This window comes from Augochlora pura, chromosome 3 (genome assembly GCF_028453695.1).
Source record: "Augochlora pura isolate Apur16 chromosome 3, APUR_v2.2.1, whole genome shotgun sequence".
Classification (NCBI taxonomy): Eukaryota; Metazoa; Arthropoda; class Insecta; order Hymenoptera; family Halictidae; genus Augochlora; species Augochlora pura.
Genome location: NC_135774.1, coordinates 18,085,675 through 18,101,491, shown reverse-complemented (window position 1 = coordinate 18,101,491; position 15,817 = coordinate 18,085,675). Strand labels below are relative to the sequence as shown.

The window sequence follows — 15,817 nt, the reverse complement described above, 5'->3', positions numbered from 1 at the left end:
AAATAGCAGCATTGGTAAATCTGCTTTCTCGGAAAAGTTCTTCGATTTCGACCCGTTTTGGTCATTTCACCCCACTGTGGGACGGCGACAATGGCGCGAACAAGGACGACGAGGAGTCGGACGAAGGAGTGGTGGGACTGGAGAAGGGAGGAGAGCTGCATCGCTGAAATAACAGTACTCTTACATTGGTGAGCGCCGTCGAAGCACTGTACCGTTATCGGTTACAGCGTTACCACGCCGAAGGACCAGCAGCGGCGGAAACCATGGGTCCCGGGCTGCAGCTTTTCATCTTCTCCCTCTTCTTCGTCTCCTGCTGGCCGTCGGCCCCCCTTGCTTCCTTGACCCCGAGTGTCCTTTCCCGGCCAGCATAAAAATGTTGGTCACCCGGCGCGCCGGAACTGTAACAAAAAATGGCCACCAGGATCCACCAAGTGGGCCGGCGAGTGTCCCGCCGGACCCCTCTTTGGAAGAAAACTCGTCGGCTTCTTTTCCACTGTGAGCACTATATTTTCATCCCGGAGAGTAGAAATCGGAGGGAAACCGGACGGACGGAAAGTTCAATTAGTCTACACGCGAGTGAAAATTCAGCATTTTCTTTTTTTTCCACTTAAGATGCAAATGCTTGCTCTTACACGAGCCAGCCGGCTGAATTCCGTGGCGGTCCAATCACTTTTGGCCGACTACGATCGCACAGCAATTAGCGTGTAGTTCGCGACCTACTTTCGTGCCAGTGAATTTCTTCGGGTTACTAAAGCAGTAGCAGAACAAAGACAGTGGACAGTGGTCGTGGAACAGTCTCGAAGATCTGCTGGAAATTTGTGAGCTCTGCCAGTTGTGCATTGTCGAAGTAACATTTTGAATTGGGATCTCCCGTGACTTGGATCGATTATGAATTGTAACTTGGACTGTGGATTTTAATCGTTTCTAGCGAAGATGGTCAAATACGAAAGTGTAATGAGATTGGAAGAACTTAATGATATTATTATGTTATTTTTAAATTGTTACAATTATTGGAAGAGGAAACAGTTTTATCGAACTCATATTTCTCAAGATTAACTTGAACAGTTTTTATTTCACAGTAAGATGCGTGGTTTAAGTTATAATGTGATATTATTAAATAGTATTATTAAAATAAATAATATTCAAACATAAAATATTATTTGAACAATAAACTCCAGACAGCAGAAAATAATATTAATGTTATAACATTATAATATATAATGTTATGAGTAAATTTAATATTGTACCACTTAGACAAAGAAAAATTCACAGAAAGAATTTAATAGAAAGAAAAATATCAAAGACTATGATAACAATATTTAAAATAATGATAATTTAATTTATGATAAAAATAATAATGATAATATTAATATTAATAACTGTATAATATTAAAAGTACCGCTTCTTAGACTACCGTGACCCGGCAACAAGGCCGCGAATTATTTTGCAAGAGGAGCCGTGCTAATGACCTGACACAGTGTATCATTCACCGTGATCGGGGGCAATTAATCATCCCGACAGCTGGATGTCACCACCGCGAGATGTCTGGACGTCTGGACTCCGTTCCGGGAGTCAGCCAACGAGAGAGCCCGAGCAGAGAGGCTCTCTCCGTCGATCCTCATCCTCCACCTCCTCCTCCGCCTCCTTCTCCTCTTCGTTCCACCGTGGAGAAGCCGACTGACTGGCTAGAGAAGCCGAGTCTCTCCTGCGGAACATCCCCGGCAGTTTCACGTCGACGGTCATCCGGATCGACTCGCGGCCAAGGTCGACCATCAACGGCAACGTTTTCTCGCGGCGTTTCTCTCGAACGGGCTGTTTCTCTCTAATCCGAATCGATCGGAACGACTCGAACGATGATCCAGTTTCCGCGGGAGATGATCCAGCGGACTTATTGACGACCGATCGAAGGATCCATTTGACGATGATCGATGGTCCCGCCATGGGACCCGGCGACAGCTGTGATGTGTCTGTGATGTGACTCTCTGGCAGCCCTATAATAGGGGCGGTTCTGGTTCCGCGAAGTGGGTGCTCGTTGCGGTTGGAGTCTAGTAATCCGATTCGGAGAGACGCTGCGATTTCTACACGAAGAAATGGTTCGTTTACACCTGTTCGAAGAGAAAACCATCTCGATGCCATTAACGGTTCCTAACAGGTTTGCCGAGACGCATTGTGTGTACAGTCTGCAGAAGAAGCGAAAGATTCGAATCGCGGGTATTCTAAAGGAGGATCTGCCGTGCAAAAGTGAGGTAGACTCGCGGCCCGGCTCGATTTTCACTAGACAGCACGGTGCTCTTTTTTTCCAACTTCCGCTCGTTCGTCTATCAAGTCGGATGGCAAACGAGCCATGAACTTGGTAATTACGAGCTGAACGATACGCGATATCCTCAGTGCGACACGTGACACTGTGCGACTGGTTTTGTGCTATGTGATCGCGGGGATTGGATTTGCAATTTTCTATCGATCGACGAGGTTTTTCTCATTAAAAAGCTTCCGAACATTGTCCTTTCGAACTGTTTTATACTCGTTCTGAATGGATCAGTTGCGAAGCACCGAAAATATCTCGTAATTAAAAGCGAAAAATATTAACTTGGAAGAAGTTACAAAACCGATATTATTCTAATTAGGACATTCTATTCTATTAGTATTTATTCTATCATATTCTTGATTAAAATTTGATTTACATTTTCATTTTATATTTACGTGAAAATGTATATTATAAGCTTCGATTTTATATGTACATATGAGATGATATGTATAAGAGATGATATCTAATTTGGAAATTGATACATTTCTGTATCTATCACGTGACATTCTTCCTCGCGCAAATTCGCTTTAAGAGGTGAAATCAACCCCCAAATGTTCGGCTATTATTTTGTCGCTCTAATCCGCAAACTGTACAAGGTAGAAATAAAGTCTTCGATCGAATGTTACTCCTTTCGTCCAAAACTACTATCTGGACTACGATTTGTCAATTGTTTGAACAGTCCAAAAAATTTATAAACCAAACACTATGTTTTTGTTTACTTTTTAATTAGATTTGGAGAAAAGAAGTAACTATTTGCTCAAAGACTTTTTTGCCTATCTTACACAATTCGCAAGTATCTTATAATCTTACAACTAGACTGCGGCTAGTATGCACTTATAACAAAAGAATGTAATATAAAATTGAAAGAACATAAGAAGAATTAAGTAATATACTTACACTATTTGCAGTATAATAAAACGCTCAAGAAATTTTATTTTGCACAAGAAACCGCAGTCTACTTGTAACAGTTACCAGACATTTTCGGTTCCCCGCAAAACTGTGTCAAGAACCGAACCCGCATCATAACTGTTTTTAATTCGCGGAAGCACAGACTTGAAAATCCGATTTCGACGTTTCACTGAACGCGCCTCGATTTTGTTCAAGATGTCGAAATCGGGCTCGCCGAAGGATCGTATCGAGATTAATTTGCGGACAGCACGGTCACCGCAATTAGCGCGACAGGTAATCGTCCGCTTTTGGACGATCGGTTTCGTCAGGAGCCGGTCCGTGGAACGGAACAGGCTGGTTTGGGCTCATTTACACGGCATCCTCCTGTTCTTTTTATTCTCCCTCGATCACGAGGGTCCACTGGCCAAGTAACCCCATATCATAATTTATCGGCGCGCGCGCCTAAAGTGGACAAATATTCTCGCAATCGACTTTCTCTTCGAGTGCCTTTTACATTTTTCGTCACGACTGCGCTATATTTCACCGGTTAAAAAGCTTCGCGAAGTTTTGCGAGGACATTAAACGATTTTCTGGATACGGCTTGAAGCTTCGTACTTTCTCGACGCGTTGCAGTTTTCAAAACGTTTGTCACACAATCGATAGATTGTCGATGACCGAGTATCGGTCTGCGGAACGCGCGGCCGCCATTTTGGCCAGCAGACGTCGACGGTGTTTTCGGAAACGTAACCGGTCAGTCCCGGTTAACTGTAAAACGTTTAAAGGAGGAATTCGGACGAAGATTAGAAACGAAAAGCGGCGGAGACTGTGCGACGGCCTTGCCGGACCGTTAGCACGATCAAACGGCCATGTTAAGCAATAGCATTACACGCGGTCAACAATGTTCCTAGAAGTTGTTCACCGTGATTAACACTTCGCTGACCGGTGGTAAACTCTGGTAAACTCGTAGAACCATTAACAGTGATTTCTAGTCTCGAATCTTGTTGATTAGTCGAAGGACACGCGAAGGAATATCCCTAAATTTTTCTAATCGATTAATACAGATTCAAAAATTTTCTAATTATACTGTAACCTTCATCAATATCTAATTGGTACATAGTATGATATATATTGGTACACAGTATTCTTTAAAAATTGTCTGAACGACTTGAATTTAACTCGTTAGTTATCGTAACTGGTCTATAATAATTTATAATTCATAATCAGACTACTACTTGCACCGTTATTATAAAACAGTTATTATAGCTGACGAATTTATAACTTATTGTAGGTTGATTATAATAATTATCGGGTTGCAATCGTTAGTCATTTATGAGATCGCTTTTTGTCTGATTATTATACACTATTTACAATGGATAACGAATCTATAAATTATTATAGGTAGCTACAATAATGATAAAACTGCAGATCTTATGCGTCCATACCAAAAATGTGTAGATCAAATATAAAATATTATTGCATCATTATCATCGGATTGTGTTCATTAAGAAAATAAAAATGAATGATGAATTTATAAAAATCACGAATTAATTGGTATAACTAACGAGCTATTATCGTTGCTGATTAATTAGATCACTTGTCTAACTCTGCTGGAATTCTTTTTGCAATTCCAATGAAAATTAGAAAATAGTATTGCAACGATTACACGGTACACTAGTCTCTGTTTAAGAAAGCAATTAAAACAAGATCTAAGTCCTTTTTTTCGGAGGGTGTTCGAATAATTTTCGCGACGGAGTTGTATACACGTGGAAACGTATTTTTTAACACAGAGAAATCAGAGGTGCTACGATATCCAGAAACGTAAAACGGAGGCGTGATCGTGTCGGTGCGCTCCGCTAAATTATTTTTCGCCATAAACATCGAGCATGGAGCGTGAGGGTCTTATTTGAGGAACACGCATCGCCGGTGAAAATCGAGCGGCAGTCGATGGTATGCACGCGATAATTCTGCACGAGCGAGTATCAAGCACCGCGCGTCTACGATTTCTAGCTCACAACACGAGGATTAAGGACAAACTTTTGAGAACGTTGACCAGATCAAATGGATTCCGATGCAATTCTTTCAAACGGTCGTTTTTACCTTTATCTTATCGTTCGTTCGCGATTTAGTGGAATAGGTGTCGTTGAGGTTCATCGAATCTCTACCACATACCGGAAACAAAATGGCATACCAGGGGAGTTCAAGATGTCTTGGGAATTGATTGATTCAAATTTCTAATATTTCTATGGTTTATTGTGATCAATGATTAAAACAGGAATTTAAGTCTTAGATCAAACGCGCCTTCCAATACAACAAAAATATAATAAAGTAATAATACTGATTAAATTTCAATTAAAAATTCTGACGAAGTTATTTTGAAAAATTCTACAATTTCCAGAAAAATATTAATAACAATTGATCGTCTGTTTCGATCTAGGATTGGAAGATCAATTTCAACAGTAGCGACGTTCAATCGTTGATTTACGAGTAATGACTAACAGTAACACCATTGCAATTAACGATTGAAATAGAGACACTAACTAAATAATAAAATATAAAATAAATAAATGAAGTAAAATGTAAGATACAAAATAAGTAATAAATCGTAAGCGTGCTAAAGACAATTCATAACAGAATCACGTAAAAATATCCTTGGAATTTCATTAAAAAGTCCTTCGAATCCTATTAAGAAATCAACGATCAATAACTGTCTCAACCAACCGACGATTTACCTTCAATTCAACCAGTAATCCAATCGTTAGCCCCTGATTAACATTTTACCGAACTCCGTCTGAATTCAGTGGTAAAATGGTGTCCCAAAAAATTACGTGACCGGGGCTGACCACTTTTACTTGGTACAGAACGCGGCTGATCATTCGCTGGTCAATGGAAAACGCCTGCGGTCGAATACCGTCTGCAATTACAGTTTTAATTAGCCGCGTCCGACGTTACCGGCGCGGACTCGCATAAATTTAACGGCCGCTGGGGTGCAGGCTCCGTGGAAAGGAGGTGAGATCCTACGTACCTCGTTCCCCCGATCCTCGGTCATCTTTTTCCATCGGCTGCCACCTTTGCCAAGCTTTTTCTTACCGCCGCGAATATTTTTCTTCGGCGGCGCTACCGCGTCGGCCGGCATGCGCGCAGTTTAGGCGAAACTTTCGACGAGCGTAATCCGTCGTAATCCTCGCGATTGCTATAGTAATTCGTCGGCCGGGCCGCTTAGGTATTCCACGGCGAGCACGGTAGTCCGGCAAGCTTTTGTGTGCGAAATTAATTTGGCGTTGCTGTGAGACTTAAGGATCGTAGGTCAGTGAATTCGTCTCGACTATAGCTGTCATGAAGTATAGATTAATGAAACATCTGGTGGTGACCGAAATTTTTATAGCTCGTTTCGCGGACTTATAGAAAGTCAAAATGACACAGCAAGTTGATAATTAATATTGAAGAGATCGAGATTGCTTGAATTGTTTGCAAAGAAAAATGTAGCTTTCGAAATTTTGTGTGATAGAATTTGTAGAAAAATTAATACCGAGGACCTTCTACTGCAAATAGTTTGTTGTCAAGCTGTTGGAAAAATGTGAAAATTCATTGATAGTTTTTAGTTTGCTTCTAATCGTTGCTTTCCATCATTCTCAACCCGCTCAATAAATGCTTATTAAAATAATGGTATAATTATCGACGTAATCTCTTCTTATAAAATACATTAACGACCAAAACCTAGAGTTATTAGCATTCTATAACATCCTAGAATTATTTGCATTCTCTGTTCTGCAGGAAATAAAACAAATAAAGTAATAAATATTTTAAGCTTCGATCTCTTCAAATTAAAATATTTCTTTTAATATAGCAATTAAAGAATTGATCTCCGACCATAAATTACCGGACTACTGTGTGGCGTAACAATGTTGTCTTATAGACAATGATTATCAACAACGATAGGCATTGTTGATAACAATTCAGTTTTTTCAGAACGGATGACGCGGTCGCGCGACAAGAAGAGCTCGGAAGAGGCTCTCAGGAGCTCGCGAGGACTTCTTTTGGACACCTGGACCGAATCGTAGAAGAAATCTGATCAAGATGTCCTGTGTTGGCATGCCCCGCTACGAGGATGGCTTCCGGTTGGCCGGGCCAGCTTCAGAATGCTCTCTGAGGAGCAAGGCCCGCATCGACGCCCTCTTCGAGGACTCAAGGTGTCAATTCTGAAATAATTAATTTCCATTTCCACCAAAAGATCGAAGCAGCCCTTTTGATGCTTTCTAATCAGGCGACTTATAACCTTCTGCAAGATTCTTCTTCTTTTAATAATTTCATTCTTTTATTAATTAAAGAAACGTACTGCGATATACTGTATACTGTATGCTGCACTACAATGCGTTAGATATGAAATGCACTTCATACGTAATGTTTTAATATAACAAGAGAATGGACGAGAACGTTGTTAAATACGCGGTAATAGAACTAGTGTAAAATAAAAAGAAGAAATTCTTCTATTAAAAAATAAACAAAATGAAAAATTAAAAAGATTTTGTCTCTTTGTCTTGTACTAGATCCTTTGTCATCGTGTTCAACAACGTCCTCGTCCGTTTCCTATTTAGTTATATGCTTCCGTTCACGACTTTTTATAAAATAATTTGACCTCGAGTACAGTTGATTGAGATATTCTCCTATTATAATAAGAACAATTACTCACATTTTTCATATTTCATATTTGATTAGATCTCTCGTAAATTCATATATGCCTCTGTAAGGTTTATTTTATTCCAGATTATTATATTTTATTTGCACGATTTTAAAGGGTCTAGTAGCCGTTAAATAAATAACAATATTAGCAATAGTAAATAACAATATTATAATAATAATAATAATAATAATTTTGTCGATCGAAAGCATTGACAGTGCTTTCGGATAGCGAAGTTCATTATCTGTAATAACGAAACATGGACTGATCCAGATCAATTTACGGGTCGAGCATGGGTGGTTGGTACGGTGCAGTGTCCACCATGAACTCCCATAACCTGGACGAGGCAGGGGCTGATGAACAGAGGAGGGTAAACAGCGCGGTGCAGGCGCGGATCGAGGCGATGTTCGCGTCCGTGGAAGCCGAAAGCGGAACACCCGGGGAATGCGCGGCCGCCATTTTGCCGGTAAATATACAAATTACTTTCTTCTTTATTTTTCACGTGTGCGTTTGTGTGTCAGTGAACAGCCGGTTCTCGAGGCAACGACACCGATCCGCCAAAGTGGCTAGACTACTTCTTTTCATTCCCCCTACCGGCAAAAATTATACCAATCAAAATCGCGACCACGATGCACACATAGGAAAATCATGGTAGCTTTTCTCATGATTATCATTTATATCTTTTCATATATGTTCGTTTTATTGCGCCTTGGTCTCGAAATAATTCAAATACTCTGAAATTTACGAATAAATACTGATGGAAGGAGTTGTAATATAAAAAAATGTTGAACAAAGATTGTTCAAATTTGAGTAACGATAACTACACAAAATATCATGGTAGAAAAATGATTATCATTTCAAATTAAAGCTTGAAGCCTTTATTTTAAAATAATATATTTGGATTTTAAGTTGCGTCCACTCTGTATTAGAAATTACATTGACCCTGTAAGCTTTCAAAGGTAAGGCCATGCTTGTCATATTAAAAATTGCCAAATTTGACGAAATGCTTGGTAAAATTTTTTTCGAAGACGGCATTTACTGGTAAATAAAGTTCGATTCTTCCCCTTTAATTTAAAAAAAAGATACTCGGCTGCGATTTTTTTCGCAAAAATACAACACTTTAAAGTAACCGTTCTATTCCTGTCTCAAGTTTAAAGGATTGCAGTGGTGAGGATGCATACTTGTCGATAATAAATCATCGTCAGGTGATGTCTAAATACAAATACATATAGATGATCTTAAAGTAGAGATTTCAAGCTTTAATTAAAAAAACATAGTCATCATCCTGCGATCAGTTTTTCGTGAAGTTATCGTCCGTCAAATTTGACCGACTTTTATCCCAAAGTGTTCTATACCACCAGCTTCTTGTGTAGTATATATTAATTTTCACTACAATTGCAAGCTAAACAGCAAATTGAACGAGGAAACAGCGTAGAAATCTTGACGAAATGAAATGGCTGTCGAGCATTAAAATACGATTCTCGTCTGGGCATTGTTTCTGGCGGCTGAAATCAACGAAATCTCAAAGATTTCACTGCAATCAGATAAGATCTGAAAAATGGTGATTTTCACTTATGTTAGTCCGATCGCTAGTCCCGTCCTCAGAAAATCTCGTGCAACAATTCATTCGTTCCACTCTTGAGACGAGTTCGCATCTCTTAACGAGGGGTTCACCTACTTTGTCGGCCGAATCACCGCTAATCACGCACCAATCCCATACTTCTCTAACTGAACCAATAATCTGTACTATTTTCTGTAATTTACAGATTAGTTCACCGTTTTAATAAATAATAGTAACAGTAATAATTATAATAATAATAATAGAAAAACGTACATAGTTGCATTAGCAGTATCCGCAACAGGAATTAAACGAAAGAAAAGTTGAGAAACAAAGTACTAACAATAATAAAAATATAATAACAGCCATAGTAATGATAATAGAAATAATGAGAACAGCAATAATACTAAGAATAGTAATATTAATTAAAGTAAAAGATGAGATGAACACGCGAACAAAAGCTTCTCCCGTTGGAAGCTTTGCTTTTCAGACTCTAATTAGGTCAGTTGGTTGTCGAAATCTCTGTATGCGCCACGTTCAACAAAGAAATCCTACTTATTGTTGTTCCAAAATCCTCCAGGAACGAGATTGCGCCCGTAAGTTATCTTCTTGCCGTGCGTTGAAGTATTCAGAAACGAGTTCTCGCGCAAAGGTACACACCTTTCTTCCAGGCGTTGAAGTTACCGGGGCTAGATCGCGGTTGCGCCCACTGCGAGATGTCGCGATAACAGAAATGAATGCAACCTCGATCGCCGGTGTATCGCCGCAATTTACGACGGCATTAACAAAGAAAAAAGCGGGGAATCGAGGCTGTCCCGGGCGGAAATAAAATTTAGATCGGTGTATAATTAGTCGTGAACTGATTGCTCGAAAAGAAGATGACCGCGTTTGAGAAACTCCCGAGGAAAAGTAACGGGACGGAAATGATCCTGCGATCCGCGGAGAAAACTTTTCAACGATTGGGATCGCGGAGATTGCAACAATAAAATCGTTAATGCAACTCGGTTCACTCGAATCGAATTTGCATTATTTGTTTGCTGGTCTGATTCCTATATATGCAAAACTAATACAAAATATGTAATTATGAAGAAGTGTGAAACGTATGGGAAATATATTTATGGAAATGGTAGAAAGTTACGAACAAAATGAACTTAAATAAATTGATTGTATAAACAAAAATCATTAACAAAATATTAGGTTGGGAACTATGAAACGGGCGCCGCAGCTGAACACAGACTAAACCAAAAACGCCCGTTACATAGTTTCTAACCTAATATATCATAATTGCACTGTTAAAATGATAATCACGCCGAAAACTAAAAAATCTCATAAACTTAGTGTCTCAATCACTTGTTCAACATCTTACTCCTTGCGAATCTTAAGGATCATTAATAAATTACAATAGATCATGGTAAAAATTAGGTTTACAGAAATCAAATAGGTTATTACCTACTTATACGATTGTGATACATATTTATCAAAGTATTGGCAGTATATTTTGTTGTAATGTTTTAAGCGCGTTTCTGTGTTTTCGCGAGCAGACAAGTATTTTCTTTCAACTTGTTCCGGAACTAGGAAAGATAAGGCCGAGGTTCGCCGAAAGATAACAAAGGCTTCGGACTTTCCTCGGGCGCGGCACAGAGTACTGCGTCGTTGTGGCATTCTTAATCGTCACTTTCGTTCCGTTCACGATTCGTAGAGCGTGACGGGTTACCGAGCCTATTTGGAGCACTGAAAAATTCCCCTTCGTTGCTGCATCGGCACGCGGATTTTTCTTATTGCTCCGGTTTTATGGTCGATCCTCTTCTTCCGCATCGTTTCGTTGCACCATCGATGATACCTCCCATGCAAAGCCGAGTTCAATAGAGTTCATGTCTGCTCCCTCACCAGATATCCGCCAGCAGTTTTCTAAAACATACCTAAGTAACGCGTTTCGTTCAAGCTAGACGAGTTTAGTATAATTTTAATTCGAACAATTAAAAGATTGTTCGGAATTTAAAATTCAATCGCATAATAAAACAACTAAAGACAATCTTCTTAATTATAATAAATATCTAGATCAAACTGTTATTATAACTACAGTGTCGATGAAATACTAAACAATCAACACTACATAACGATCATGAAGAGGTGAAAAATCATTTGGCATTATTGCTCATTTTCTAACCACCTCAGATGGTTAAAGAATTGGCAGTATTTATTTACTAGATGTACAAATTAATAATCCAACTCTTCTATTAATTTGTAGATCTAGTAAATAAATACTTCCTTTTCTACATGCTAATCAATAAATATCTCCTAACAAATAAATCTAAAACAGGATAAAAACGAACACGAAAAATTCCGTTTCCGGTTTCCAGGTGAAATACTTAGGAGCAGCTCCAGTCGGTGGCCGCGTGGCGAGTGTCCGTGGCCTCCAAGAACCTCTCAGACAGCTCTTGGAGCGAGTGGAGTACTCGACGAGAGCGGAGCTCGAAGTTTCGAGACGCGGCTTGACATTCCGCACGACAGATGGGTGTGAAAGGAACAATCCGTTCCGGAGGATCGCCGTGTGGAGCGCGCTGAGGCTTCGAACGAAGAAAACGCAGTCCGGCGATCTGCATCATGCTTTCCTGCCGTTGGTCGGCGATCAGGATCATGGCCAAGCCGGGGAGGACAAGCACGCGGATCTCTATAGGTGAGTGTCGCGATCGAAAGCCGGGGAAATTAATCGATCGCCGGTCTCTCGTATTAATCGTCGGTCTCTCAAATTAATCGTGGGCCTCTCAAATTAATCGCAAGATCTTCGCATGTGTGTTTGATGCTGCGAGGGTCGACGCATAGTCGCTTCGAGAAATCGATGCTTCTCGCAGTCAACCATTTATGACCGTCTGGGTTCGGTTGCACTGAAAGATCGATCTTTTTATTATACTAGAAAAATGCGTAGTATTGAGGAGTTCCTTCCTTATTTACTTGCTTTATTTTTTATTTTTTTTTAAAAAAGCAATCTGTCCCATTCATCAATTGATTGCATTTAATGGGTTAGTGTAACAAAATAATCACCTTGATTTTAACAAAATTAATCTTATAAATACCTATTACCTTTTTCTTCGTTCTAAGTACATACATTATTATTATATATACTATTCTCAAATTACATTAATCTTCTTTTAACCTTTACTGAAACATCCACTGCCACACTGACTCACACAACATTCACTTTCAAGAACATTACACATCCAAACTTTATTAATATAAAAATGATCTTGTAACGCGATTAAACAATTGCACACCACTAAAATTCCCACAGAGGCAATTTAAATTTTATTCATAGTCTAATTAAATTAAGCTTGCTCGAATATATTACAACAAAAATAAATTTCCAGAATTTCTAAGAAAATTAGCAGTTCTTCTCTATAACATGAACAATCTATTTTCAGGTCGATGCGAGGACTAGATCCGTCCACAGAGAGATACCCTCCTGTGTTCGCAGTGGTAATGCGTCGGCCAGGTGTGACGAGGGTTCTGGAATGCCATGCGTTCGCTTGCGAGACGGAGGAGGATGCAGTCGCAGCAGCAGCAACACTATATCGAGCTCTTCTGGCTGACTTGGACACGAATCGTCGTCGTCCTCGGCACACGAACGGCGTCGGCTGCGTTAGTTTAGCATCCGTGGCATCCAGCGTCCGGGAAATGAGTCCTAGTAGCAGAATGAGCACCAGGACGAGTATCCTGCAGGCGGAGCCGACACCGCCGCATCCTGTAAGGCCACCTAGGACGAAGAAAAAGACTTCAGCGTCGAGTTCAGTAACGGAGGACGAGGGCAGCAAGCCTGTGGAGGTAAAGGCGCCTAGGAGAAAGAAAAAGAACTCGGATATCAAGGCGGAGGACATCCTGGAGGCACGGGGAAGGAAACGAGAGACTAGTCCTTGCGAGAAATCTGCGGTCAAAGGTCAGAGCTTCGACTCCGTGACGAAAAGCTCCGACTCGAAACCCGAGTCAGAGCGGTCGAAGCTCAAATACCCAATCAACGAAGCAACCACCTCCGAAAAATCCAAGATCGAGCAATCTATTGATTCCGGGAAGATGTACGATCTAGGAAGCGCTGGATTGTATGAGAGAGTGTCGAACAGATACGAGAAACTGCCTATTCGAGCGAAGGCGGAGAAACCCGTCGGTCAAGGACAGCAGAGTCCTGCGAAAGAGCCGGAGGAGGTCAAGAACAAGGTCAAAGAGCCCGAGAAATGCTCGTACGACGTGACCCGACCTGTGGCGGCTGTTGCAAAGAAGCAGCCGGTGTATGCCTGTAGGTCTGACATGAGGCTCTACGATAGGATCGACAAGCCTGGCTGCAAGGACGAGGAGAACTCGATCTATGAGCGCCACATCAAACTCGGGAACAAGGAGAGGATCTACGAGGAGCACTTCAAAGATGCGGACAAGATCTACAGTATCGCGCAGGAGGATATTTACAGCGATAGAAGCAGCAGGCTCGACAGGAACAAGATCAGGAGTTCTCAGGAGGACATGTACCTTGGCAGGTGCTCGAAGAGCGACGATTATCAGCTTATCCAAGAGAAGCGCGGAGACTCCGTTGCGTCGGAACGCAGACGTTCCAGAGAGGTCCAGGAGAAGACGTCCTCGGGGAGGCGATTGAGCAGAGTGGTCACCATGGACAAGCCTCTGAAGAAGCACCTCTGCGACTCTACCACGAACTTGAATGTCCCTGAGTACAGTCAGCCTAGGGTCAGGAAAAGAAGTAGAGCTGGCAGCGAGCCTCCGGTTGGTCGATCGGAGGATACGATGATGGTGGTGCAGGAGGGTAGACTGAAGAGGTCACAGAGCGACATAGACGTTGACAGGGGAGATCTGATGACCAGGGTGGAACTGCCTCGAAGAGGAAGCTTCCTAAAGCCTGGCAGCGCCAGGAGACCCAACAGCATCAAGGGTGGCACGCCATTGGGATTCACCGAACTGTTCGACGAGTTCAGGAACCAAGAGGGCCTGACCAGCGTGGACGACATCCTCGCGGCCATTATCGGTAAGTTTTCAATCAACATGCTAGCATGTCGTATGCTAAAGGCGCTTGGCCTCTTCATAGACCCAGAGGGAATGTCTTTCAACGACCTGAAGCCTCTGTACAAAGAGTTTCTGCTGAAGCTGGCGGCCACGTTGACGCAGGACGAGCTGTATCAGAGATCAGCCAGCATCATGAGAAGACGACGGAGGCCCCAACGAAGAAGGTCCAGTCGCAGGACCTGCCTTCTAGGTAGGGCCATCAAGAGGTCCGTGTCGAGGTTGAAAGGCGGCCCAACGGAATTCACATCCGTAATCTTCCCCGCTAGAAGGCTGAACGACAGCTTCGGCAGCAGCTCCTCTTGTGACGTCAGAAACAATCATAGGAACCGTGTGCTGGCCAATAGGTTGGTCAACAGGAGGTCATCTTGGAGAATGAACAAGCCTGGAGGATGTCACACTACTTCAGAGGACAGTGACACTTGTAAGTACACTTAGAATGGCGATGATCAACGAGGGCAAAGTCACGGGTTAAGAACAAAGCTGCAGGCAAACGTCTTAGCAGAGTGGGATCATATGGTTAGCACCTACGTTGCTAGGACCCAGCTAGGACCTCCACCACGATCTTCCAATGCTTATTCTACTTCGTTCAACCCCGAGATACCGAACAGTAGATCTCTGCCACCGTCTCCAGTCGATAAAGTGTCGTTACTGTGACTTTAAGGGATTTCTGGGTCTCGGTGGATGATCGTGGCGTATTTTACTGACACAGGTAGACGACTGAGTCGCAGCGTGGGTGCAACGGCGAACAGGAGCAGCAGTGGATACGTGAGCTGCAGCGAATGCAGCTACGACTCCGAGTCCTGCACCTGTGTCTCTGCGGACAAGTGCTACTGTTCCCTGTCAAGAAGAGTAACCGCGCAACCACGGATAGTCGCCAACGCCGTTGTTTGTTCCTGCGACACCGACAGCTGCTCCGAGAGCAACAAGTGTTACTGCGCTAGGCAGCCCGCGCAGCCGACTATCTTGGAACAGCTCAGGCAGAGAGGCATCGTGCCGTCTGAGAGCACTTTGAGTAGAGGCGGGAGCCCGGACGGGATCAGGACGACGAGATCGAGCAGAAATCGGACGCCCTCCCAAGGTTTGGATGTACTCAAGGTAAAGGACACTGCACTTGTGCTATTTGGCAGCGCACCACAGCTATTTTCGGAGCTGGACGCCGCACAGCGGAGCTGATGCTTGCCAAACGCCGAAAAATATTGTCTGAAGAATATACGGAGTGTCCGAAAAATGTCTCGCAATCGGGAAATGGGAGGTACCTGTGATCATTTCAAGTAACTTTTACCTTGGCGAAAATGCAATCCGCGGCTTCGTTTACGAGTTATTAATGAATAAA

At 42.1% G+C, this 15,817-nt stretch overlaps 1 protein-coding gene across 1 annotated transcript; it reads left to right on the top strand.

Moving 5' to 3' along the window:
- The first annotated feature begins 6,376 nt into the window (after window positions 1-6,376).
- Window positions 6,377-15,657, top strand: LOC144467685 (uncharacterized). Its single transcript, XM_078176600.1, has 7 exons — window positions 6,377-6,413; window positions 7,160-7,380; window positions 8,142-8,334; window positions 11,787-12,103; window positions 12,846-14,446; window positions 14,507-14,905; window positions 15,194-15,657. The coding sequence occupies exons 2-7, from the start codon at window positions 7,268-7,270 to the stop codon at window positions 15,655-15,657; spliced, it is 3,087 nt and encodes a 1,028-aa protein (XP_078032726.1). The 5' UTR covers window positions 6,377-6,413; window positions 7,160-7,267.
- Window positions 15,658-15,817: the final 160 nt, after the last annotated feature.